This window comes from Electrona antarctica (assembly GCF_951216825.1).
Source record: "Electrona antarctica genome assembly, chromosome: 6".
Classification (NCBI taxonomy): Eukaryota; Metazoa; Chordata; class Actinopteri; order Myctophiformes; family Myctophidae; genus Electrona; species Electrona antarctica.
In genome coordinates this window covers 8,702,024-8,729,083 of record NC_136811.1, presented here as the reverse complement: position 1 = coordinate 8,729,083, position 27,060 = coordinate 8,702,024, and the positions used below count along the sequence as shown (strand labels likewise).

The 27,060-nt window shown below is 43.9% G+C and overlaps 1 protein-coding gene across 10 annotated transcripts; it reads right to left on the bottom strand.

Annotated features, from left to right (window-relative positions):
• Positions 1-14,056: 14,056 nt before the first annotated feature.
• On the bottom strand, positions 14,057-27,060 carry LOC306925225 (uncharacterized protein). 10 transcript variants are annotated; one of them, XM_079503929.1, is made up of 18 exons: positions 26,975-27,060; positions 26,398-26,493; positions 25,960-26,287; positions 25,280-25,435; positions 24,427-24,768; positions 23,725-23,880; positions 22,874-23,215; positions 22,070-22,225; positions 21,191-21,532; positions 20,714-20,869; positions 19,839-20,180; positions 19,332-19,487; positions 18,481-18,822; positions 17,697-17,852; positions 16,818-17,159; positions 16,341-16,496; positions 15,466-15,807; positions 14,057-15,114 (listed from the first exon to the last, which is right to left on the bottom strand). In XM_079503929.1, exons 3-18 carry the CDS (start codon positions 26,096-26,098, stop codon positions 14,453-14,455), a joined length of 4,287 nt encoding a protein of 1,428 aa, XP_079360055.1. In that variant the 5' UTR covers positions 26,099-26,287; positions 26,398-26,493; positions 26,975-27,060; the 3' UTR covers positions 14,057-14,452. The 10 variants fall into 10 exon arrangements, with proteins under 10 accessions (XP_079360055.1, XP_079360053.1, XP_079360058.1 ...); XM_079503927.1 differs by having other exon boundaries at positions 25,960-26,493; XM_079503932.1 differs by having other exon boundaries at positions 15,472-15,807; positions 25,960-26,493.

Genomic DNA, 27,060 nt, shown 5'->3' with positions numbered 1-27,060 from the left:
CCCCTCTATCACACAGAACTATGTTTTTTGTGTCCATATCACTACGCCCCAAAAAATAGTTCCATGTGATAGAGGGGTCAAAGTTGAACGAAAGTCGCGCTAATATTTTAGAAATAGGTCAACAATACAAATTACGTTCGTTTTGTGGATTCATTTACTTTCACTGCATGGCCCCAGTGCCCCCCACAAAATGACCGGAACTACTTAATATTGACCAAAACCAGAGCAGAACTCCCACCATGGGACTCGGGCAATCAATGAATACAGTTGCAACCACTATATTAATGGCAAGTATTTCATACAACTTAAGTTCAAAAAATCTGAACTATCCCTTTAAGATACCTCAGAACATGTTTGACTGTAACCCATTGCTCATCAGTTGGCTCTGCAAAGTATTGTGACAGTTTGCTTACAATATAACTTAAATCAGATCTTGTACAAACGGTCAAATAAATGAGGCTACAGACTGCCTCTCTGTATAATCTGACATCAGTCATCATGTCAGTATTATCAGTATAGTTCAGTTTTTGTTCACTAGGTGTTGACCTGGGCTTGCAATCTTGCATGTCAAACCTTTCTATGATTTTGTCCACATACTTGGCTTGAGACATTTTCACACAGTCATCAATCTGGTTAAAATCAATGCCTAGAAAATGTCTAAGTCTGCCCAAATCCTTCATTTTGAACCTTGATGCAAGCTTGTTCTTCACATCCCTCAGAGCATTTTCATCACTTGCAGCAATGATCGAGTCATCAACCCATATTACCATTAACACCTTTTCATTTTCTGTTTCTCTGGTGTAAACACAATGATCGGCATGATTTTGTACAAAATTAATTTGGAACAGGTATTCATGTAGAACCTTGTTCCAATTTCTGCCAGATTGTTTTAGCCCATACAATGATCTTTCTAGTTTACAAACTATTTTTTCATTGTTGTTGGATTGGACCTCGTAACCCTCTGGTTGTTCCATATAGATCTCACAGTCTATAGGTGCATTCAAGTAGGCAGTTTTAACATCCATTTGGTGCAGGATCAGGTTTTCCTGTGCTGCTTTCTGCATCAACACTCGGACACTCGTCAAATTAGCTGTAGGAGAAAATGTCTCCTCATAGTCAACTCCCATCTTTTGACTGTATCCCTTAGCCACATATCTGGCCTTGTATTTTTCAGACCCATCAATGTTCGGCTTAATCGCATAGACCCATCTACCCCCCACTGCTTTATTACCCTCAGGCAGTGTTGTCAAGTAACTTAAGTAATATACTACTTTCAGTAATATTATGACTTTTTTCCAGTAATATGTAACTTAACTAGTTACTTTCACATTTTGAGTAATAATATTACATTTACTTTTTTTCCAAAAGTAATATTATTACTATTTTCACGAGCCTTGGTGGAACTGTGGGTTTGAGTGTTTATTTATAATGGTAGACTGGGTTGGGGTGGAGTTGCTTTGCAGACTGCTGATCCGCTCTAGATCTAGACTCTAGAGCGGATACGGAAACGATGAAATTAAATGAAATGAAATGAAATGAAATGAAATGATTACTATATATTTTTTTATTTATCTGGGCTAAGCTCAAGAACTTGTTTCCAGCCAGGCCCTGCTCATAGAACATTTCATCGTAGTGGTTCAATGCCTTGTTCAAGGGCACTTCAGCGGTGGTAATTTTAACGTGTCGGACCGCTGATTCGAACTGGCGACCTTCCGGTATCAAGACCGCTCCGCAATCCGTTCGGCCACCGCTGCCACACTCGTCGGTACGTATGTGTGAAGTATCGGGTGCAGAAGGGCGGGCCTTAAACCGCCCGGAACACGGAACAACAACCTAAACTAGTGTGTGTAACTCGTTAGTCTGCACTGTTAGAGAGAAGAGACGTAAACAAACTAACCATGGAGGAGGTGGAGGAGACAGAGACACCGGCACAACAAAGCGTTATAACATTCAATACTTGGAAGTATTCGCATTATTTTGAGTATGTCCGCGATCAAGACGAGATGAACATTATTGTCCGCTACAAGTTGTGCATAGGGAATAAGCTATATTCCGAAAAAGTCGAAAAAATCTACTTCAAATATGTGCACAAATGGACCCATCATCATGTGTACACTATACAGTACACTTTTTAGAGTTAAATAAACACTGCAGAATAGGGGAGGGGGGACTGCTAATGTTGAAAATGCAAAGTAAGACTTTTGGGAGAAAAAAGTAATAAGTAAAGTAATATGTAACTAGTTACTTTTCTCAGGGAGTAATAAGTAGTGTAACTTTATTCCTTTTTGTTCAAGTAATAAGTAATAAGTAGTATATTACTGTTAAAGTAATATTTTGACAACAGGTAAATTGGTTAAGGTAAATGTGTTATTCTCTTTAAGCGATTGCATTTCCTCATCCATCACATGGACCCACTCTTTTGACTTGTCTGAGCTTAAGGCTCCTTTTAAAGTTACAGGTATGTTTCATGTCACTCTATAACAGTAATCTATGTTACTCTGGACCTGGTCACTTTCCTCATCAGATGTATACTCAGAAACATAGTCACGCAGGTAACTTGGCCTTCTTCTCATTCTACCAGATGGATACTTCTTTGGCTCAGGTTTAACTTCAACTGCCTGTGGTTGGATACCCTCTTCAGCCTCAATGGGTACGTTTACATGAGGTCTTTCAACCCCTCTTAATTCCGAATAGAAGTTAAATCCTATTAAACGTTGTCATGTAAACACCTACAAAAACGTAAATCCGAATGAAAATGCTCGATGCGATTTAAAAACCATTTCGATGTCACTGGCCGGATTATTCCGATGTTGAATGCGATTGGCCGAAAGTTGGACTCATGTATACACTGCTTCGGATGTAAATTTATTCTGGTCTTTCTGAGCATGCTCATTTCCAAGGCGCTCCAACTCCAAGGCGCTCATATCCAAGGCGCGCCGAGGAGTTTGCACATAGAGCGCGTTATTTCGTGCATTTTGCAGATCCGAAATAGCCTACACACAAAAAAAACGTGGAGCAGGCTGCAGCAGCAGTGGTGATGATGATCCCCCTGATCTGTGAGTGTTCAAAGATCCAACCGTCCCGAGTTGATGATCACTCTGATAATTTTCAAACATGTTTGATAGGCCTATAGGTTATATAGCCAGCCTATATGTATCTGGATGCTTCATGCTACTGTAGGCTAAGTGCATGGGGGACTCACAGAAAGACGGAGGAGAGAGGACGAAATGCCGTCAGTCCGCTGTTCAGTAATCTCTCACTCACACACACACACACACACACACACACACACACACACACACAGTCCCAAGAATACGCTATTAATACCCCTTTAAACTTTTATAGGCTATAACTTGCCTATTCCAAGTTGCAACCAAAACGTCATGAAACATAACGGCTTTGCAGTTTAATTGGGACACGTTGTCAGCCTGTAGATCAGCACTTACTTACACAATGTACGTGCATTGTGCAAAGACGAATCACAAATAAACCCAATAGCCTTGTGAGGCGCACAGCGAAAACTTGATAAATGCGATGTGTGTGTGTGTGTTCAACAGTCTCTCTCTCTCTCTCTCTCTCTCCTCTCAAAAATAACGAGCGACCCTTGATACAATAATAATCAGTGTGCGTGCCCTGGCCGTGCTGTAGTGTAGATAATAAAGTACAAATAAAAACGAGATGATCACCTTCCCAGCGGAGAAGGGGAGCCGCAGCGGGTGGGGAATAAAAGACGGTAAACATATACGCCCGCCCCTATCCAACCAGCAGCCTCAAAGCTACTGCAGAATGAAATGATGGGATTTCAAAGTATCGTCTTTCACATAATGAATGAACTGCCTATATTTGTCCATCACGTGAATTAACATGTATCATGTCTTATATCACATCTCCTTGTAAACGCTCATTCGGAATGACCATTTCCCATGTAAACACGCAGCAAAAAACATTACTTCGGATGTATTTTATTCGGAAGTATTTATTCGGAATGATCAGCCTGCATGTAACCGCGGTCATTGACTGGAACTGCAACAATTTGACCTGGGCCTTGCCTAGTAGTTCTACTGGCCCTGGATTCCACCATCACCAGGTCGTCATCATCATCAATAGGTGCACTTTTAGTCTGAGTCTGTTGCTCTACACCAGTTTTAGAAACAAACTTGACTAATCTGTTCCTTTGCACTTTTCTGCTGTCAGGAAAATAGACAATGTATGCTGAACTGGTTTTGTCATACCCAATAAACACACATTTTTCACACCTTGGATCAAGTTCTTTGTCCTGCAAAACACTGATCCAAACTTTTGCATTCTGGACAGGTTGGGCTGTCTCCCTGTCAGCGCTTGTACTGGGGTCTGCTTTGTGCGTTTGTTAAAACACCTGTTCCTGATAACAGCCGCTGTCTGTACAGCATAAGGCCACAAACCTTTTGGTAGCCCACTCTCAATTAACATGAATCGTGCCATATCAAACAATGTGCGCCAATTTCGCTCAGCTGTTCCATTTCGATGTGGAGAATACGGTGCTGAGGTCTCGTGTTTGATGCAATTCTTAACCACTAAATATTTGAAAACCTTTGAAGTGTATTCAGTACCATTATCAGATCTTAAACGTTTAATTTTCCCATAAGGGGCTGTGTCAGCAAGAAACTTCTCAGTGCCTTGCACTGTGTCACTCTTATTCTTGAGAAAATACACAAACACTACAGTAAATGACAGTGCATACTTGTACCCCTCTCTGGACTCTGGGTGTATGTATAGGGCCTGCCAAACCAGTGTGCACCAGCTCTAATGGTGCGGTAGCTCTCACATCAGGCGCTCTACTCCTGGTTTGAACAAACTTGCCCTGAGTACACACTTCACAATGTGGAGGTTTGTTAGCTTCCACAACAGGTGGAGTGCCCTAGTATTTCGTGCCATGTTTGCAAATCAAAACGCCCTTTAACTTGGTCATCACATTTCACATCATCTTTTACAGTGTGCAAATAGTAAAGTCTATCGTGCACGTGAATGTGGAATTTCGTACCGTCTGTGTGTATCAGGACGTTCGTTGAAGATCACCGTCGCTCAGCTCCCCTCGCGTTGACACCCCGGCTTGGCTGGAACTCCGCTGCCGTCCCTTCTCGCACCCGGAACGCGTATTCATCCTCCTCCTTGTCACCTGTCGCCTCTTCGGAAACCTTCCGTGCGTCGTCTCGGCGCTGTCTCCTGCAGGTCGTGTCTTGGTGCGTGGTACTCCTGCAGTGTTTACACCACAGTTTGCGTCGGCATGGGCCCCTTCAGGCCGCACCTGTAGCACACCACGTCTGCTGCTGCTGTCCGTTCACCTGGACCTGCTTCTCTGCCTCTCGATGGTCGTTGTTGCGCCCGCGCCGCCATCACGTTGTCCTCGGCGTCTGGAGCGCGCATCGTCTCCGTGTCCTCGTAGCTCCTTCATTTCGTCTTGAATTCGGCAAAGGATAAAAATGGCTCATCTGCTTGTGAGACATGGATTGCAAATGGCATAGACGACTCAGGGAGCCCCTTCAAAACCATCGCAACGAGCAACCCATCACTTAAGTTTCTTAACGCCGTAATGGCGGTCTCTGCGCGTATCACGTAGTCTGTCACACTCTCGTCACTTTGTTCGAGCAGCGAGGTAAGTTGGGTATAAAGGCTGATAACTCTCGGCTTTCCTTTACCTGCATAATAGTCAGTCAAAATTTCCAACGCTTTCCGCCCGTCGTCCGGTGCTTCTCTCATCACCAGCGACACACTTTTATCATCCAAGAGCTGAATTAATTCAGCATACGCTTCTGCGTTTTTCGTCTCGTCTTGCCTCCGAGCTGCTTCTGCTCCGTCGTCATCGTCACCTATCTCGGGCTCTGCTGAAATTGTCTCTTTCAGCCCTTTCAAACAAAGGTAGGCCAAGAACCTCGTCAACCATAATTCCCAATGGTCTTCATCCCCGTCAAACAACAGTCGCGACCAACGGCTACTTGCCTCTGTTGTTCTTTTCATGATGCTATGACCCGACGTGTAAAACACGTACCAGTCGAGTGAATGGCCTACTAAACTGCTGGGTCTGGGCCCATAACCTGTTAAACAAAGTTCATCACAGCCCCAGCATTGTAGACCACCACTGTAATAGCACCACACTGACTAGGGAAATCAAAAGAATGGAGACGGACACAGACAGCTTAGGTTCACAGCTCCACAGGACGCTGTCCTCACATCAAGTGAGGCTTTTTATTGAACACACCCAAATCACATACACGCCCACCGCAGGTGGCACTGATCAGTGTTCAATTACTCAAACAAGCATCAAAACAATATGCAAAATGAAACATTTAAGTTCATTATTTTTGTGTGTGTGTTATTTGTCCCGTTAGAAAGACTCATAACGGTAATGGTTGGTTGTCTGTTGGCATGGTTAAATAAGTTGTGGTTGGTTAAAAAAGGTTGGTTGTACATAGTTAATGTGTTGTTGAGGCTTGATTGATGATGGGTCATATTTCCCTTATTATGCATAACTTAACATTTCGGTTTTTGAAGTTGTTTTTATGTATGTCTTTTAATCTACATAATTCATGTTTTATGTTATTGTACTAGTGTTATATGCTGTTACTGTCATGTGTCGATTGTATTTGTATTAGGCTATATTAGGGTTGTTACAGGTTATCAACGTTTTTTTTCCAGGCTAGGGAATTAAGGACTCCTTAGCTTAGGTGTATAATCATGTGACAATGTCCACTTAACTATTGTTTTCAGCTCGTCCACTGGCAAACGAGAAGAATGTTTCCTGTCATTACTACATATGCTTCATTTTCTGTGTACGGTAGGTATGAAGTGGGTAAGGTGTATACTCATGTGACAATGTCCACTTAACTATTGTTTTCAGTAGCATATTTGATTGTGTTTTCCCTTGCTCTTTGTGTAATGTCACTGCGTGACCTTATAATGATCTCATTTTGTGTGTCATTTTACAGGTAGAAGCCGGACTCCAGAAAAAGGGAAGATGAATGATGGAAGGAAGTGAAATATGCTGATGTGAAGTCCGTGGACACGAAGCTGGGGAGAAGTTGAGGTATCAGTTCGATCTGAAGGCATTGAGAAAATTTCGTTCCATCAGAGGAGGTAAGATGGAAGCCCGATGGAATGACATTTTCCCAAGGCCCACGATAAATTCAGACGAGCATTTTTGTCCTTCCCCCAGCTCGTCCACTGGCAAACATGAGAAGAATGTTTCCTGTCATTACTACATATGCTTCATTTTCTGTGTACGGTAGGTATGAAGTGGGTAAGGTGTATAATCATGTGACAATGTCCACTTAACTATTGTTTTCAGTAGCATATTTGTGTTTTCCCTTGCTCTTTGTGTAATGTCACTGCGTGACCTTATAATGATCTCATTTTGTGTGACATTTTACAGGTAGAAGCTGGACTTTCAGTAGCACCGAAGAGCCGACTTTAGCGGTACCCACCCCCCCGAACCTCAAATGACGTCACATTGTAGGCTCTACAGCGCCGAACCGACTTTTATTCGGCCGATTCGGAGTATGAATCGGCCCTTAGGCTACATTTCGGGGTGTTAATTTCAATTATACTTGCAAATTGAAGGCCAAACACAACACAATTAATTAATGAATGTTCGCACAGGGCCACGCATTTTCCCCAGACGCCTCATGCCTACATGTACACCTTTGTGGTGGAATCAGGGAGTTCCCAGACAGTTTCAGTTGAAACTGGTCTAGAGCCTGCAGCATGACACTGATCATACCACTCAAGACTTATCAGACACATGTGTTCAAGTACATCATCTTGGAATGCAAGAAATGGAAGCATAATTATAATGGTTTCTGACAGTCCAATGTTGGCAACCCTGGCTGTGAGCAGCAGTCTGTATAGGCCTTGGTTTGTCTGTCTGTAAAGCCAAACAAAGACAAGCTCTATGACTTAAAGGACCACTTCACCACTTTTCAACATCTATTCATATAATTGGTCCTCACTAATGTTCATGATAAAACATCACCATTTTTTCCTACTCAGTCTGTGTCTCATAGGAGGGCTTTGGGCAGTTCGGACACCCGTCCACCAGTGACATCATCATTAGGCATATATTTTTTTTTTAACAAGATTTGTTATAAAATATTTAGATTTTTATTATCGTGAGAACGATTGCTTCAACTTTTGCATTGCAACTTTTCAGGAAAAGAAAGCCTGCTGTTTCTATTAGCTTGGATTCACCTTCAATGATGTCACTGGTGGACGGCTATGAGACACAGACTGAGTAGGAAAAAGAATGTGGTAATTTATCATGAATATTAGTTAGGACCAATTTATAGGAAGAGAAGTTGAAAAGTGGTGAAGTGGTCCTTTAACTGAACACAACTTCAGTTTACTACTTTCTCACCAAAAGTAAACTCTAAACATAAGAGAAAAGTAAAGACTAGACACAGTGGTCTAATGTTGCAATAAGAACTGAATTTAGTTGTTTAAACTCATTAATCATGAATCTCCCACACACTTTACATATGACTCTTTGTTGAGATGTATTAAAAATGATCATTAATTGTCTGTGTATATAAATATATCATTGTCACTGTATGTATATTTATATATGCTTTTATACTGAAACCGGATGCCGGATGTGCCAATTGTGTTGACGGGTATATAATGAGTAAAATAAACACTCGCTTCTCTCAGCCATGGTCTAAGGAAGCAAACCCACATCTGCTCTCTGAGTCTCCTTATTGTCCCTCCGTAAGGCTAGCTTTGGTTGTTGTTGAATCTGACGCGATACGCTAGCTTTGTTCAACAGGTCATGGAGCCCAGTGGTAGAGGCAACAACCAATGGAACCGTATTCGCTTTGACGGAGATGAAGGGAACTTTGAATTATGGTTGGTGAAATTTCTCGGTTACCTCCGGCTGAAAGGGCTGAAAGACACCATACTGTACGAGCCCGATATCGACGACGAAGAAATACTCGATGGAGATGAGGCCGCAGTAAGAGACGCAGCAGCCGAGGTAAAAGCCGCTGAGGACGCCGAGAAAAATGAAAATGCTTACGCTGAATTGGTTCAAGTGCTCGATGATACGAGTTTGTCGTTATGCGTGAGGCAGCGGATGACGGAAGAAAGGCGTTACAGATTCTGAAAGATCACTATGCGGGCAAGGGGAAAACAAGGGTCATCAGTTTGTACACAGAGCTGACGTCGCTCCGGAAAACTGCAGATGAAACAATGACAGCATATATTATACGAGCAGAAACACCTATCACGGCACTGAGAAATGCGGAAGAGACTTTGAGTGATGGCTTGCTAACAGCAATGGTTCTGAAGGGGCTGCCAGAATCTTATAAGCCATTTTCCATCCACATCGCACAAAGTGATGACAGGATCACCTTCGCCGACTTTAAGTCCAAACTGAGGAGTTACGAGATCACTGAAAGGTTCAGTAGCAGTTCCGGGGATGACAGTGTGATGAGACTAAGAAGCAAGGACAACGACGTGAGACTGTCCTGTTATAACTGCGGCCAGAGAGGGCACAAATCGTTTAAGTGCGGAGATGCTGCTGGTCAGAAAGAACAGAGACAGTGGTGCAGTCTTTGCAGAAGTCCAACACATAATGATACCAACTGCAGACGAAGAAGACGGAAAGACAACGTCAATGTGACGAAGGATGAAGAGGAGCACGCGTTCGCCTTCAAGGTGGGCCAGGTGAACCGCGACTCGGACGGCGCCGGGAGACCGAAGCAGAGACTTTGTCGGAGTAATACTCTGAGCAGAGGGCTGATGGTCGACACCGGGGCTACGTCACATATTGTGACCGACGTGAAGAAGTTCCGAAACTTCGATGAGAATTTCGAGCCACGGAGGAATGTTCTGGAGATGGCTGATGGAGTGAGGGCCTCTGGCGTAGCGCTGAAGAGAGGTACTGCATTGTATACCTGAGAGATACCAAGGGTCGAGAGGTGGAAACGATGCTGAAGGGGGCGCTGTATGTTCCATCCTTTCCCCAAGACATTTTCTCAGTCAACGCAGCAACATCAAATGGAGCCACATTCATCTTCAAAGAGGGACAGAACAAGTTCATCCAGAGAGACGGCACGACATTCGACATTAAGGTACATGACAGGTTGTTTTATGTAAACACCGTTGATGAGAGTATTGATGTTGATGAATGTAATGGATGCTATGACATCAAGACGTGGCATGAGATTCTGGGACATTGCAACTATGAAGATGTGTTAAAACTGCAGAATGTAACTGATGGTATGGAAATTAAAGGCAAGGTTGATATTTCCAAGTTGTCATGTGATGTGTGTATAGAAGGTAAATTTGCTCAGAGCCGAAATAGAGAACCAGACCAAAGAGCTAAAGCAGCATTAGAACTTGTACACACTGATTTATCTGGACCAATTGATCCAACGGCTAAAGACGGATTCAAATATGCTTTAGCATTTACTGACGACTATTCAGGAGCTACTTTTGTTTATTTCTTGAAATCTAAGAGTGACACAGTCCAAGCTACAGAGAAGTACATTGCCGATGTTTCACCTTATGGGAAAATTAAGTGTATTCGTTCGGATAATGGTACTGAGTATACTTCTGGTCACTTTCAGGCATTGTTAAGCGGAAAGTCCATTAGACATGAGACCTCAGCTCCATACTCACCCCATCAGAATGGGACAGCTGAAAGAAATTGGCGAACGCGGTTTGAGATGGCCAGATGTATGCTGATTGAGTGCAAATTACCAAGGGAATTGTGGACATATGCGGTAATGACGGCTGCTGTTATTCGAAATAGATGTTTCAATAAGCGTGTAGGACAGACCCCATATTACATGCTGACAGGAAAGAGGCCAAACCTTTCAAGAATGAGAACTTTTGGGTCCCCATGCTATGCATATAAACAAAATAAGAAAAAGTTGGATTCACGATGTGAAAAAGGGATATTTGTGGGATATGATAAGAATAGCCCAGCCTATTTAGTGTTTTGTCCCGACACTGGGAAGGTAACTAAGCACAGATTGGTAAAGTTCATTCAAAGGAATGTCATTGAGATTCAGACCCAAACAGAGTGGGATGATGATTGCAGTGGGGGAAGGACTGTAAACCACCTCCCTGAAGATAGGGAAACTAACGAGACACAAGAACAAGAGGTGGTTGTTGAAATGAGTGATTTGGCAAATGTTCAGGCAGGTGAAGATGGCCAAACCAGTGAGATACAGGAACAAGAAGCAGGGGAGATGGATGATTTGGTCAGTGCTCAGGCAGGTGACAGTGGCCAGAGTGCAACATATCCCAGAAGAAAAGTAAAACCACCTCAGTATTTGGAGGATTATGAGTGTCAAGTAAAATCTGATGACCTAGATGACATAACCTTTGATTATGGTTATAGAGTCATTTGTGATGTGCCACACACAGTAAAGCAGGCAATGGCATCACCTGACTCTAAGTTATGGGCAAGAGCTATGGATGAGGAAATTGAATCACTAAAGGAAAATGACACGTTTACCCTGACTAAACTGCCAGAAGGCAAAGAAATAGTGGGGGGGGGGGGGGTAGATGGGTGTATGCTTTAAAAACAAATGCAGATGAATCTAAACAATTCAAGGCACGTTATGTAGCCAAAGGTTTCAATCAAAAACCAGGTGTGGATTATGAAGAGACTTTTTCACCAACGGCAAACCAGACTAGTGTGAGGGTATTGATGCAAAAGGCAGCACAAGAGAATATGATCTTACACCAAATGGACGTCAAAACGGCCTATTTGCATGCACCAATAGATTTTGAGATTTACATGAGACAACCAGAGGGATATGAAGTTACATCTGAGAATGGGGACATGCTGGTGTGTAAACTAAATAAATCTTTGTATGGTTTAAAACTATCAGGGAGAAATTGGAACAAGATGTTGAATGATTTTTTAACTAAAAATCAATTTATTCAGAACCCAGTTGATTATTGTGTTTACACAAGGGAAATGAAGGATCAAAAGGTATTCATTTTATTTTGGGTCGATGATATAATAATTGCAGCAAGTGATGACAATGTGATGATTGATGTCAAATAAATGCTTACAGCAAAATTCAGAATGAAAGACTTAGGCAAATTGAAACATTTCATTGGTATTGATTTTGAACAAGGTGAACATTATGTGACTATGTCACAAAGGAAATATGTTGACAAAATATTGACTAGATTTGACATGCAGGACTGCAAGCCAAGAACAACACCCTGTGAGGCAAAATTGAACTACACTGACAGCAGTGAGTCATTGGGGGATGTGAGAAAGTACAGGGAAGTTGTGGGTAGTCTAATATACTTGACTACTTGTACCAGGCCAGATCTGAGTTTTGTAGTGGGAAAACTCACAATATTTTTCTAAACCAACAGAAGAGCAGTGGATCACAGTGAAACATGTGCTGAGATATCTGAAGGGAACCAGGGAAAAATCCTTATGCTATAGGAAATGTGAGGAACTAGGCTTGATAGCATATAGTGATGCAAACTGGGCAGAGGATGCAAGTGACAGACGTAGCACTAGTGGTTATTGTGTCAGCCTAAACCCAGAGGGCCCTTTGATTTCATGGAGGTCTAAAAAGCAATACACCGTAGCACTTTCAACTTGTGAAGCTGAGTACATGGCTTTAGCGGCAACTCTACAAGAGTGTTTGTATTTGATTCAATTGTTACAATGTATTGATGAATTTCATTACATGCAGCCAAAGATTTACGAGGACAATCAAGGTACAATAGCGTTAGCTAAAAATCCTGTACAGAGACAGAGGTCTAAACATATTGACATAAGATACCACTTTGTAAGATCAACTGTCAATGATGGTAAAGTGATTCTCGAGTATTGTCCAACTGAACAAATGGTTGCCGATGTTATGACAAAACCAGCCAGGCTGTGTCAATTGAGACATTTTGAGGGTTTCATGTTTGGAGAATAACACAGTCCAAAGTTTGTTTTTTCAAGGGTTCTTTGTTTTTTGTTTGGTTATTTATCTTTATGTTTACCAATTCACGATCAAGTGGGGGTGTTGAGATGTATTAAAAATGATCATTAATTGTCTGTGTATATAAATATATCATTGTCACTGTATGTATATTTATTAGGCCTGTCAGTCGATTAAAATATTTAATCGCGATTAATCGCATGATTGCCCATAGTTAATCGCCGATTAATCGCAAATTAATCGCATCTTTTGTATCCGTTCTAAATATACCTTAAATCAGTGGTTTTCAAGATTTTTCATATCAAGGTCCATTATTTATTCTGCATTTGAGCCACGGACCACCATTTGATGACATTTACCCTTCCAGACCCAAACTAAAGAACTGTATTGATATTGGTACCATTAGGAGAGATAACATTTTTTCTAAGTTCTCTAATTGTGTAGACTTCTTGTAAATTAACTTTAAGTAATGCATTTGTTTAACAATTATTCAACTCTTGAGAGTTAAAGATCTATAAGGGTTCATTTGGTTACCAACCCTCCATCATTTAGCTGTGGGCCACCTGGAATCGCCTCAGGGACCACTGGTGGTCTTTTCAAGTTTTAAATACTCAACATGGGAGAATGCTTGCTTTATTGCAAATGCCATGGAAGAGGGAAACAAAATCATAAACTCAACACACACTCTCACACACACACACACACACACACACACACACACGAGAGCCCCTGCCCCTCTCTCTCCTGCAAGTCAACATTAGCTTTAGCACTCATTAGCATGGTCTGTGTAGCATGATTAGCATCAAGCTTCCACAACTAACTAACTATGTTTGTCAACCAAAACTGCCAGAGTTTTGCTTTTGCCCAATGCCCACTTCAAAGAGCTTCTGATCTAACACATTGTGAAGCAAATTAATTAATAACGAGCCGAACGGAGGCATTCAGCCTCTGCTCACAGCTCAACTGTCCTGTCCAGTGCGCAGCCCTATAGTAGTACTGACGGTCCGGAGTCCGGACTGAGTGTGGGAATGGTAGAGAGAGAGTGGGGGGGGATGAGAGAGAGGCGGGGCTATTGGAATCTGCCTGCCTGCATTCAGATGTATGCGTCTCTCAACCGTTCTGTCAAACTTCACCGTGCGTTAATCGCGCGTTAATTAAATTAACGCCGTTAAAAGGACGTTGAGTTAACGCACGATTAACGCGTTAACTTTGACAGCCTTAATATTTATATATGCTTTTATACTGAAACCGGATGCCGGATGTGCCAATTGTGTTGACGGGTATATAATGAGTAAAATAAACACTCGCTTCTCTCAGCCATGGTCTAAGGAAGCAAACCCACATCTGCTCTCTGAGTCTCCTTATTGTCCCTCCGTAATGCTTCCGGCTAGCTTTGGTTGTTGTTGAATCTGAAGCGATACGCTAGCTTTGTTCAACACTCTTTTACTGTCTTCCACCTCTGCATTAACAACATCCCCATGGTCAAATACAGTGATTAACAATGATTATTATTATTTTTGTCTTCCTGAGTAGGAATAGGAGTCATCATCTTTTATATGATACAGAGCTTCCATGTGTTGTTTTAAATTAGATCTGGTTCTGAAGTATTTGTTGCAGGTGGTGCACAAGTATGGCCTGTCCCCGCTGTGGATCCTGAGGTGATCCGCCAGCTTGCTGCGTTGCCGGAAGGCTTTATCACACACATTGCATCTGAACCGCTTCTCTCCCGTGTCACGGCTCCTCGTGCGAGCAGAGATGGCGGCTGGATTGTGAACTTGTGACTCAATACTATCGTCCCAGTCTGGCGGAGTCGGGTTACGTCTGAAAGGCTCCTCCCCGTCGTGGGTCTCGAGGTGTTTCGTCAGGTTTCGGCGAAAGCTGAAGGGTTCGCCGCACACCTCACATCTGAACTCTCCCACGTGGCTCCTCATGTGCACCTTCAAACGTCTACGTTTTGGTGTTTGTGGAAAGACTTTTCCACAAACACCACAAGCGGTCTTGTGGTGACTCTCTTCACTGCTGTCATTGTGTGCATCTTGGGTGGCGTTCCGGTTATCGCCATCTTCGTTCTCAGCCTCAGACAATCCTGGAGGCGGGACCTCTTCATCAGCCTCTATGATCATCTGCTCAGCTGAAGGGCCAGGCAGAGGTTCTTCTACTCTGTCCATTTCAGCTGGGAGGAGTACAGAATGACAAGTGACCATTCAGCACACACACGCACGCTGTGGGCAGAGAACGCTGCCCGTATGAAGGTCGTAAAAAAATGCAGATATTACTAAAAACACGTTTAAGGTCCCTGCACACTGGACGTGTTTTCAGATTTTTAGCTGCGTTTTTCCGTCGGTTTTCCGAAAAACGCAACCATCTTTACTGCCAGAACTTTCAAACGGAAACTAGAGGACACAATTTGACTCCAAGTCGCAGCAATTAATTAATTGGGCTCTCTCTCTCTCTCTCTCTCTCCCCCTCTCCCACCCCCAGGGGCTAATGTCACCACGTCAATCATATACATTTGAACACATACCTTTACCTGGTATGCCAATATCTCGTTTGGACTGGTGGATTTCTCCCTCGTGGCCTGAGATCATCTCAACAGCTTCCACGATCCCATCAGCAGCCACAGACTGCCTCACCGGGACCAGAAGATCTTGAATTTGACTCATATTGGAGTCTTCATCAGCCTCTATGGACTGTATCTGCTCGGCTGAAGTGAAAGGTAGAGGTCGTCTGTCCTCCTCCTCCTGGCTGCTGCTCAAAGGTTCCTTGTTGCTCCTCTCAGTCTGCAGGCACTCTGGGTTCTTCTGCCTCGGACTAGAACTCAACTTCTGCAGCTCACAGAAGAAATCCTCAGTGCGGTCGAGCTCCTCTGAGTTGCAGGAAAGGCCAAGAGCAATAATGACAGTGTGTGTGTGTGTGTCCTGACTCAACATACTGGTTCATTCCATTATTGGCTATATATGCACACGCCATTTTGGAAAGAACTTGGGCCCCTGCCCTACTTCCTTCACAGGTGTTACTGATTACACTAATTAAGGCTCTGTTCCATTCTGGTCAAACAGAGTCTCAGGGTGCTGCTATTGGCTACGTTTCCATGAACAGTTAAATCCCCTTTTCATTCAGAATACAAGTTAAATCCTATTAAAACTTGTCATGTAAAAACCTACAAAAACTTAAATCGGAATGAAAATGGCCAATCTGATTTAAACTTAAAATCTGATGTATAACCGACCGGTTTATTCAATTTTTAAATCCTATTGAAACAATTTTGGACTCATGTAAACACTCATTCGGATTTAAGTTCATTCTGTGCATGCTTGTTTCCATGTTATGCTCTTGTAACTAGACATGATTAATTTCACATCTCTGAGAGCAACCTCTCATAGGCTACAGGATACATACTGCGGTCATTGTGTGCATCTTGGGTAGCGTTCCGGTTATCGCCAACTTCGTTCTCAGCCTCAGACAATCCTGGAGGCGGGACCTCTTCATCAGCCTCTATGATCATCTGCTCAGCTGCAGGGCCAGGCAGAGGTTCTTCTACTCTGTCCATTTCATCTGGAGGAGCACAGAATGACCAGTGACCATTCAGCACACACGCACGCTGTGGGCAGAGAACGCTGCCCGTGTGAAGGTCGTAAAAAAATGCAGATATTACTAAAAACACGTTTAAGGTCTCTGCACACTGGACGTGTTTTCAGATTTTTTTGCTGCGTTTTTCTGTCTGTTTTCCGAAAAACGCAACCATCTTTACTGCCAGAACTTTCAAACGGAAAGTCGCAGCAATTAATTAATTGGGCGAGCTCTCTCTCTCCCTCCCTCTCCCTCCCTCCCTCCAGGGGCTAATGTCACGTCAATCACATACATTTGAACACATACCTTTACCTGGTATGCCAATATCTCGTTTGGACTGGTGGATTTCTCCCTCGTGGCCTGAGATCATCTCAACAGCTTCCACGATCCCATCAGCAGCCACAGACTGCTTCACCGGGACCAGAAGATCTTGAATTTGACTCATATTGGAGTCTTCATCAGCCTCTATGGACTGTATCTGCTCGGCTGAAGTGAAAGGTAGAGGTCGTCTGTCCTCCTCCTCCTGGCTGCTGCTCAAAGGTTCCTTGTGGCTCCTCTCAGTCTGCAGGCACTCTGGGTTCGTCTGCCTCGGACTAGAACTCAACTTCTGCAGCTCACAGAGGAAATCCTCAGTGCGGTCGAGCTCCTCTGAGTTGCAGGAAAGGACAAGAGCAATAATGACAGTGTGTGTGTGTGTCCTGACTCAACATACTGGTTCATTCCATTATTGGCTATATATGCACACGTACACGCCATTTTGGAAAGAACTTGGGCCCCTGCCCTACTTCCTTCACAGGTGTTACTGATTACAATAATGAAGGCTCTGTTCCATTCTGGTCAAACAGAGTCTCAGGGTGCTGCTATTGGCTACGTTTACATGGACAGTTAAATCCCCTTTTCATTCAGAATAAAAGTTAAATCCTATTAAAACTTGTCATGTAAACGCCTACAAACACTTAAAATCGGAATGAAAATGGCCAATCTGATTTAAACTTAAATCTGAAGTATAACTGACCGGTTTATTCCATTTTTAAATCCTATTGAAACAATTTTAGACTCATGTACAACACTCATTCGGATTTAAGTTAATTCTGTGCATGCTTGTTTCCATGTTATCTCTTGTAACTAGACATGATTAATTTCACATCTCTGAGAGCAACCTCTCATAGGCTACAGGATACATACTGCTGTCATTGTGTGCGTCTTGGGTGGCGTTCCGGTTATCGCCATCTTCGTTCTCAGCCTCAGACAATCCTGGAGGCGGGACCTCTTCATCAGCCTCTATGATCATCTGTTCAGCTGAAGGGCCAGGCAGAGGTTCTTCTACTCTGTCCATTTCAGCTGGGAGGAGCACAGAATGACAAGTGACCATTCAGCACACACACGCACGCTGTGGGCAGAGAACGCTGCCCGTGTGAAGGTCGTGAAAAATGCAGATATTACTAAAAATACGTTTAAGGTCCCTGCACACTGGACGTGTTTTCAGATTTTTTTAGCTGCGTTTTTCCGTCGGTTTTCCAAAAAACGGAAACTAGAGGACAAAATTTGACTCAAAGTCGCCGCAATTAATTAATTGGGCGAGCACACACACACCATGATTAGTCTGCACGCGCGCACACACACACACACACACACACACACACACACACACACACACACACACACACACACACACACACACACACACACACACACACACACACACACACACACACACACACACACACACACACACACACACACACACACACACACACACACACTTTAAACGTTTTTTCGCCTTTATTTTATATATTCTTTTTTATGGAGGGACAGACAGTAGGCCGACAGGAAATGGGGAGAGAGATGGGGGGAAGACATGCAGTAAAGGCCGTCGTGATCGGGAGTCGAACCCGCGGCACACTGCCAGACTGGATTACCAGCCAAGGTGCCTGGACCACTGAGCCATGGCCCAGGCCTGAACACATACCTTTACCTGGTACGCCAATATCTCGTTTGGACTGGTCGATTTCTCCCTCGTGGCCTGAGATAATCTCAACAGCTTCCACGATCCCATCAGCAGCCACAGACTGCTTCACCGGGACCAGAAGATCTTGAATTTGACTCATATTGGAGTCTTCATCAGCCTCTATGGACTGTATCTGCTCGGCTGAAGTGAAAGGTAGAGGTCGTCTGTCCTCCTCCTCCTGGCTGCTGCTCAGAGGTTCCTTGTTGCTCCTCTCAGTCTGCAGGCACTCTGGGTTCTTCTGCCTCGGACTAGAACTCAACTTCTGCAGCTCACAGAGGACATCCTCAGTGCGGTCGAGCTCCTCTGAGTAGCAGGAAAGGACAAGAGCAATAATGACAGTGTGTGTGTGTCCTGACTCAACATACTGGTTCATTCCGTTATTGGCTATATATGCACACGTACACGCCATTTTGGAAAGAACTTGGGCCCCTGCCCTACTTCCTTCACAGGTGTTACTGATTACACTAATGAAGGCTCTGTTCCATTCTGGTCAAACAGAGTCTCAGGGTGCTGCTATTGGCTACGTTTCCATGGACAGTTAAATCCCCTTTTCATTCAGAATAAAAGTTCAAACCTACAAAAACTTAAATCGGAATGAAAATGGCCAATCTGATTTAAACTTAAATCTGATGTATAACCGACCGGTTTATTCCATTTTTAAATCTTATTGAAACAATTTTAGACTCATGTAAACACTCATTCGGATTTAAGTTAATTCTGTGCATGCTTGTTTCCATGTTATGCTCTTGTAACTAGACATGATTCATTTCACATCTCTGAGAGCAACCTCTCATAGGCTACAGGATACATACTGCGGTCATTGTGTGCATCTTGGGTAGCGTTCCGGTTATCGCCAACTTCGTTCTCAGCCTCAGACAATCCTGGAGGCGGGACCTCTTCATCAGCCTCTATGATCATCTGCTCAGCTGAAGGGCCAGGCAGAGGTTCTTCTACTCTGTCCATTTCAGCTGGGAGGAGTACAGAATGACAAGTGACCATTCAGCACACACACGCACGCTGTGGGCAGAGAACGCTGCCCGTGTGAAGGTCGTAAAAAAATGCAGATATTACTAAAAACACGTTTAAGGTCCCTGCACACTGGACGTGTTTTCAGATTTTTAGCTGCGTTTTTCCGTCGGTTTTCCGAAAAACGCAACCATCTTTACTGCCAGAACTTTCAAACGGAAACTAGAGGACACAATTTGACTCCAAGTCGCAGCAATTAATTAATTGGGCTCTCTCTCTCTCTCTCTCTCTCCCCCTCTCCCACCCCCAGGGGCTAATGTCACCACGTCAATCATATACATTTGAACACATACCTTTACCTGGTATGCCAATATCTCGTTTGGACTGGTGGATTTCTCCCTCGTGGCCTGAGATCATCTCAACAGCTTCCACGATCCCATCAGCAGCCACAGACTGCCTCACCGGGACCAGAAGATCTTGAATTTGACTCATATTGGAGTCTTCATCAGCCTCTATGGACTGTATCTGCTCGGCTGAAGTGAAAGGTAGAGGTCGTCTGTCCTCCTCCTCCTGGCTGCTGCTCAAAGGTTCCTTGTTGCTCCTCTCAGTCTGCAGGCACTCTGGGTTCTTCTGCCTCGGACTAGAACTCAACTTCTGCAGCTCACAGAAGAAATCCTCAGTGCGGTCGAGCTCCTCTGAGTTGCAGGAAAGGCCAAGAGCAATAATGACAGTGTGTGTGTGTGTGTCCTGACTCAACATACTGGTTCATTCCATTATTGGCTATATATGCACACGCCATTTTGGAAAGAACTTGGGCCCCTGCCCTACTTCCTTCACAGGTGTTACTGATTACACTAATTAAGGCTCTGTTCCATTCTGGTCAAACAGAGTCTCAGGGTGCTGCTATTGGCTACGTTTCCATGAACAGTTAAATCCCCTTTTCATTCAGAATACAAGTTAAATCCTATTAAAACTTGTCATGTAAAAACCTACAAAAACTTAAATCGGAATGAAAATGGCCAATCTGATTTAAACTTAAAATCTGATGTATAACCGACCGGTTTATTCAATTTTTAAATCCTATTGAAACAATTTTGGACTCATGTAAACACTCATTCGGATTTAAGTTCATTCTGTGCATGCTTGTTTCCATGTTATGCTCTTGTAACTAGACATGATTAATTTCACATCTCTGAGAGCAACCTCTCATAGGCTACAGGATACATACTGCGGTCATTGTGTGCATCTTGGGTAGCGTTCCGGTTATCGCCAACTTCGTTCTCAGCCTCAGACAATCCTGGAGGCGGGACCTCTTCATCAGCCTCTATGATCATCTGCTCAGCTGCAGGGCCAGGCAGAGGTTCTTCTACTCTGTCCATTTCATCTGGAGGAGCACAGAATGACCAGTGACCATTCAGCACACACGCACGCTGTGGGCAGAGAACGCTGCCCGTGTGAAGGTCGTAAAAAAATGCAGATATTACTAAAAACACGTTTAAGGTCTCTGCACACTGGACGTGTTTTCAGATTTTTTTGCTGCGTTTTTCTGTCTGTTTTCCGAAAAACGCAACCATCTTTACTGCCAGAACTTTCAAACGGAAAGTCGCAGCAATTAATTAATTGGGCGAGCTCTCTCTCTCCCTCCCTCTCTCTCCCTCCCTCCAGGGGCTAATGTCACGTCAATCACATACATTTGAACACATACCTTTACCTGGTATGCCAATATCTCGTTTGGACTGGTGGATTTCTCCCTCGTGGCCTGAGATCATCTCAACAGCTTCCACGATCCCATCAGCAGCCACAGACTGCTTCACCGGGACCAGAAGATCTTGAATTTGACTCATATTGGAGTCTTCATCAGCCTCTATGGACTGTATCTGCTCGGCTGAAGTGAAAGGTAGAGGTCGTCTGTCCTCCTCCTCCTGGCTGCTGCTCAAAGGTTCCTTGTGGCTCCTCTCAGTCTGCAGGCACTCTGGGTTCGTCTGCCTCGGACTAGAACTCAACTTCTGCAGCTCACAGAGGAAATCCTCAGTGCGGTCGAGCTCCTCTGAGTTGCAGGAAAGGACAAGAGCAATAATGACAGTGTGTGTGTGTGTCCTGACTCAACATACTGGTTCATTCCATTATTGGCTATATATGCACACGTACACGCCATTTTGGAAAGAACTTGGGCCCCTGCCCTACTTCCTTCACAGGTGTTACTGATTACAATAATGAAGGCTCTGTTCCATTCTGGTCAAACAGAGTCTCAGGGTGCTGCTATTGGCTACGTTTACATGGACAGTTAAATCCCCTTTTCATTCAGAATAAAAGTTAAATCCTATTAAAACTTGTCATGTAAACGCCTACAAACACTTAAAATCGGAATGAAAATGGCCAATCTGATTTAAACTTAAATCTGAAGTATAACTGACCGGTTTATTCCATTTTTAAATCCTATTGAAACAATTTTAGACTCATGTACAACACTCATTCGGATTTAAGTTAATTCTGTGCATGCTTGTTTCCATGTTATCTCTTGTAACTAGACATGATTAATTTCACATCTCTGAGAGCAACCTCTCATAGGCTACAGGATACATACTGCTGTCATTGTGTGCGTCTTGGGTGGCGTTCCGGTTATCGCCATCTTCGTTCTCAGCCTCAGACAATCCTGGAGGCGGGACCTCTTCATCAGCCTCTATGATCATCTGTTCAGCTGAAGGGCCAGGCAGAGGTTCTTCTACTCTGTCCATTTCAGCTGGGAGGAGCACAGAATGACAAGTGACCATTCAGCACACACACGCACGCTGTGGGCAGAGAACGCTGCCCGTGTGAAGGTCGTGAAAAATGCAGATATTACTAAAAATACGTTTAAGGTCCCTGCACACTGGACGTGTTTTCAGATTTTTTTAGCTGCGTTTTTCCGTCGGTTTTCCAAAAAACGGAAACTAGAGGACAAAATTTGACTCAAAGTCGCAGCAATTAATTAATTGGGCGAGCACACACACACCATGATTAGTCTGCACGCGCGCACACACACACACACACACACACACACACACACACACACACACACACACACACACACACACACACACACACACACACACACACACACACACACACACACACACACACACACACACACACACACACACACACACACACACACACACACACACACACACACACACACACACACTAAACGTTTTTTCGCCTTTATTTTATATATTCTTTTTTATGGAGGGACAGACAGTAGGCCGACAGGAAATGGGGAGAGAGATGGGGGGAAGACATGCAGTAAAGGCCGTCGTGATCGGGAGTCGAACCCGCGGCACACTGCCAGACTGGATTACCAGCCAAGGTGCCTGGACCACTGAGCCATGGCCCAGGCCTGAACACATACCTTTACCTGGTACGCCAATATCTCGTTTGGACTGGTCGATTTCTCCCTCGTGGCCTGAGATAATCTCAACAGCTTCCACGATCCCATCAGCAGCCACAGACTGCTTCACCGGGACCAGAAGATCTTGAATTTGACTCATATTGGAGTCTTCATCAGCCTCTATGGACTGTATCTGCTCGGCTGAAGTGAAAGGTAGAGGTCGTCTGTCCTCCTCCTCCTGGCTGCTGCTCAGAGGTTCCTTGTTGCTCCTCTCAGTCTGCAGGCACTCTGGGTTCTTCTGCCTCGGACTAGAACTCAACTTCTGCAGCTCACAGAGGACATCCTCAGTGCGGTCGAGCTCCTCTGAGTTGCAGGAAAGGACAAAAGCAATAATGACAGTGTGTGTGTGTCCTGACTCAACATACTGGTTCATTCCGTTATTGGCTATATATGCACACGTACACGCCATTTTGGAAAGAACTTGGGCCCCTGCCCTACTTCCTTCACAGGTGTTACTGATTACACTAATGAAGGCTCTGTTCCATTCTGGTCAAACAGAGTCTCAGGGTGCTGCTATTGGCTACGTTTCCATGGACAGTTAAATCCCCTTTTCATTCAGAATAAAAGTTCAAACCTACAAAAACTTAAATCGGAATGAAAATGGCCAATCTGATTTAAACTTAAATCTGATGTATAACCGACCGGTTTATTCCATTTTTAAATCTTATTGAAACAATTTTAGACTCATGTAAACACTCATTCGGATTTAAGTTAATTCTGTGCATGCTTGTTTCCATGTTATGCTCTTGTAACTAGACATGATTCATTTCACATCTCTGAGAGCAACCTCTCATAGGCTACAGGATACATACTGCCGTCATTGCGTGCATCTTGGGTAGCGTTCCGGTTATCGCCAACTTCGTTCTCAGCCTCAGACAATCCTGGAGGCGGGACCTCTTCATCAGCCTCTATGATCATCTGCTCAGCTGAAGGGCCAGGCAGAGGTTCTTCTACTCTGTCCATTTCAGCTGGGAGGAGCACAGAATGACAAGTGACCATTCAGCACACACGCACGCTGGGGGCAGAGAACGCTGCCCGTGTGAAGGTCGTAAAAAAATGCAGATATTACTAAAAACACGTTTAAGGTCCCTGCAGTGCACACTGGACGTGTTTTCAGATTTTACCACCTTTACTGCCAGATCTTTCAAATGGACACACACACACACACACACACACACACACACACACACACACACACACACACACACACACACACACACACACACACACACACACACACACACACACACACACACACACACACACACACACACACACACACACACACACACACACACACACACATACATTTGAACACATACCTTTATTTTATATATATTTTTTTTTATGGAGGGACAGACAGTAGGCTGACAGGAAATGGGGAGAGAGATGGGGGGGAAGACATGCAGTAAAGGCCGTCGGGATCGGGAGTCGAAACCGCGGCACACTGCCAGACTGGATTACCAGCCAAGGTGCCTGGACCACTGAGCCATGGCCCAGGCCTGAATACATACCTTTAGCTGGTATGCCAATATCTCGTTTGGACTGGTGGATTTCTCCCTCGTGGCCTGAGATCATCTCAACAGCTTCCACGATCCCATCAGCAGCCACAGACTGCTTCACCGGGACCAGAAGATCTTGAATTTGACTCATATTGGAGTCTTCATCAGCCTCTATGGACTGTATCTGCTCGGCTGAAGTGAAAGGTAGAGGTCGTCTGTCCTCCTCCTCCTGGCTGCTGCTCAAAGGTTCCTTGTGGCTCCTCTCAGTCTGCAGGCACTCTGGGTTCGTCTGCCTCGGACTAGAACTCAACTTCTGCAGCTCACAGAGGAAATTCTCAGTGCGGTCGAGCTCCTCTGAGTTGCAGGAAAGGACAAGAGCAATAATGACAGTGTGTGTGTGTGTCCTGACTCAACATACTGGTTCATTCCGTTATTGGCTATATATGCACACGTACACGCCATTTTGGAAAGAACTTGGGCCCCTGCCCTACTTCCTTCACAGGTGTTACTGATTACACTAATGAAGGCTCTGTTCCATTCTGGTCAAACAGAGTCTCAGGGTGCTGCTATTGGCTACGTTTCCATGGACAGTTAAATCCCCTTTTCATTCAGAATAAAAGTTCAAACCTACAAAAACTTAAATCGGAATGAAAATGGCCAATCTGATTTAAACTTAAATCTGATGTATAACCGACCGGTTTATTCCATTTTTAAATCTTATTGAAACAATTTTAGACTCATGTAAACACTCATTCGGATTTAAGTTAATTCTGTGCATGCTTGTTTCCATGTTATGCTCTTGTAACTAGACATGATTCATTTCACATCTCTGAGAGCAACCTCTCATAGGCTACAGGATACATACTGCCGTCATTGCGTGCATCTTGGGTAGCGTTCCGGTTATCGCCAACTTCGTTCTCAGCCTCAGACAATCCTGGAGGCGGGACCTCTTCATCAGCCTCTATGATCATCTGCTCAGCTGAAGGGCCAGGCAGAGGTTCTTCTACTCTGTCCATTTCAGCTGGGAGGAGCACAGAATGACAAGTGACCATTCAGCACACACGCACGCTGGGGGCAGAGAACGCTGCCCGTGTGAAGGTCGTAAAAAAATGCAGATATTACTAAAAACACGTTTAAGGTCCCTGCAGTGCACACTGGACGTGTTTTCAGATTTTACCACCTTTACTGCCAGATCTTTCAAATGGACACACACACACACACACACACACACACACACACACACACACACACACACACACACACACACACACACACACACACACACACACACACACACACACACACACACACACACACACACACACACACACACACACACACACACACACACACCTTTATTTTATATATATTTTTTTTTATGGAGGGACAGACAGTAGGCTGACAGGAAATGGGGAGAGAGATGGGGGGGAAGACATGCAGTAAAGGCCGTCGGGATCGGGAGTCGAAACCGCGGCACACTGCCAGACTGGATTACCAGCCAAGGTGCCTGGACCACTGAGCCATGGCCCAGGCCTGAATACATACCTTTACCTGGTATGCCAATATCTCGTTTGGACTGGTGGATTTCTCCCTCGTGGCCTGAGATCATCTCAACAGCTTCCACGATCCTATGAGCAGCCACAGACTGCTTCACCGGGACCAGAAGATCTTGAATTTGACTCATATTGGAGTCTTCATCAGCCTCTATGGACTGTATCTGCTCGGCTGAAGTGAAAGTTCTTCTGTCCTCCAAAGGTCTGCTCAAAGGTTCCTTGTTGCTCCTCAGTCTGCAGGCACTCTGGGTTCTTCTGCCTCGGACTAGAACTCAACTTCTGCAGCTCACCGAGGAAATCCTCAGTGTGGTTGAGCTCCTCTGAGTAGCAGGAAAGGACAAGAGCACTGCAATAATGACAATATGTGTCTGTGTCCTGACTCAACATACTGGTTCATTCCATTATTGGCTATATATGCACACATACACACCATTTTGGAAAGAACTTGGGCCCCTTCCCTACTTCCTTCACAGGTGTTACTGATGAAGGCTCTGTTCCATTCTGGTCAAACAGTCTCAGGGTGCTGCTATTGTCAAAGGATAATCTTTTAGACAACTTATTTTCTAATCAATGTTCTCTTTTCAACAATTCTTGTTTTAAGCAATAAAGCATTTTAAAGAAGCAAATGTCTTTTAAGCAATTCAATGTCTAATTTAAATGTCTTTTAAACTCCAATTTATTAAAGCCAATATTTTTAGATAGATTATTCAAGTAAACATTTTAAATTAAACACTTTAAAAGATGATAAATGTTTCAAGTAAACATCTAAGCACTTTACATGGAACAAAGACAGCTGATCCAATACATCTTAACATTTCTAACTTGTCTTATTCTTTTGTAATGTAATGTTACACTTTCAAATACACAATGAAATAAATTCCCAAACACTGTCAAGTGTGTTTGAACACACAGGTAATGCTGCAATGTGTTTAATTTAAATGGTAGCACTGTAGTTAAAACATAAAACAGCATTTCAAACATGCAAGTAAATCAACATTTTAACAGACCTTGGAGCTTAATTCTTCTCTCTGGTTTCTGTTTGTTTGTTTGTGTGGCCTTTTAAACCCTTCAGGTGCTCCTAAGTAGCAGCGGC

Coding starts and splice junctions, on each gene's coding strand:
- LOC306925225 (XM_079503927.1), bottom strand. CDS start 26,098: ATGAGTCAAATTCAAGATCTTCTGGTCCCGGTGAAGCAGTCTGTGGCT. Junction 25,436..25,959: donor TATTGGCATACCAGGTAAAG/GTATGTATTCAG, acceptor TGCTCCTCCCAG/CTGAAATGGACAGAGTAGAA. Junction 20,870..21,190: donor TATTGGCATACCAGGTAAAG/GTATGTGTTCAA, acceptor GTGCTCCTCCAG/ATGAAATGGACAGAGTAGAA.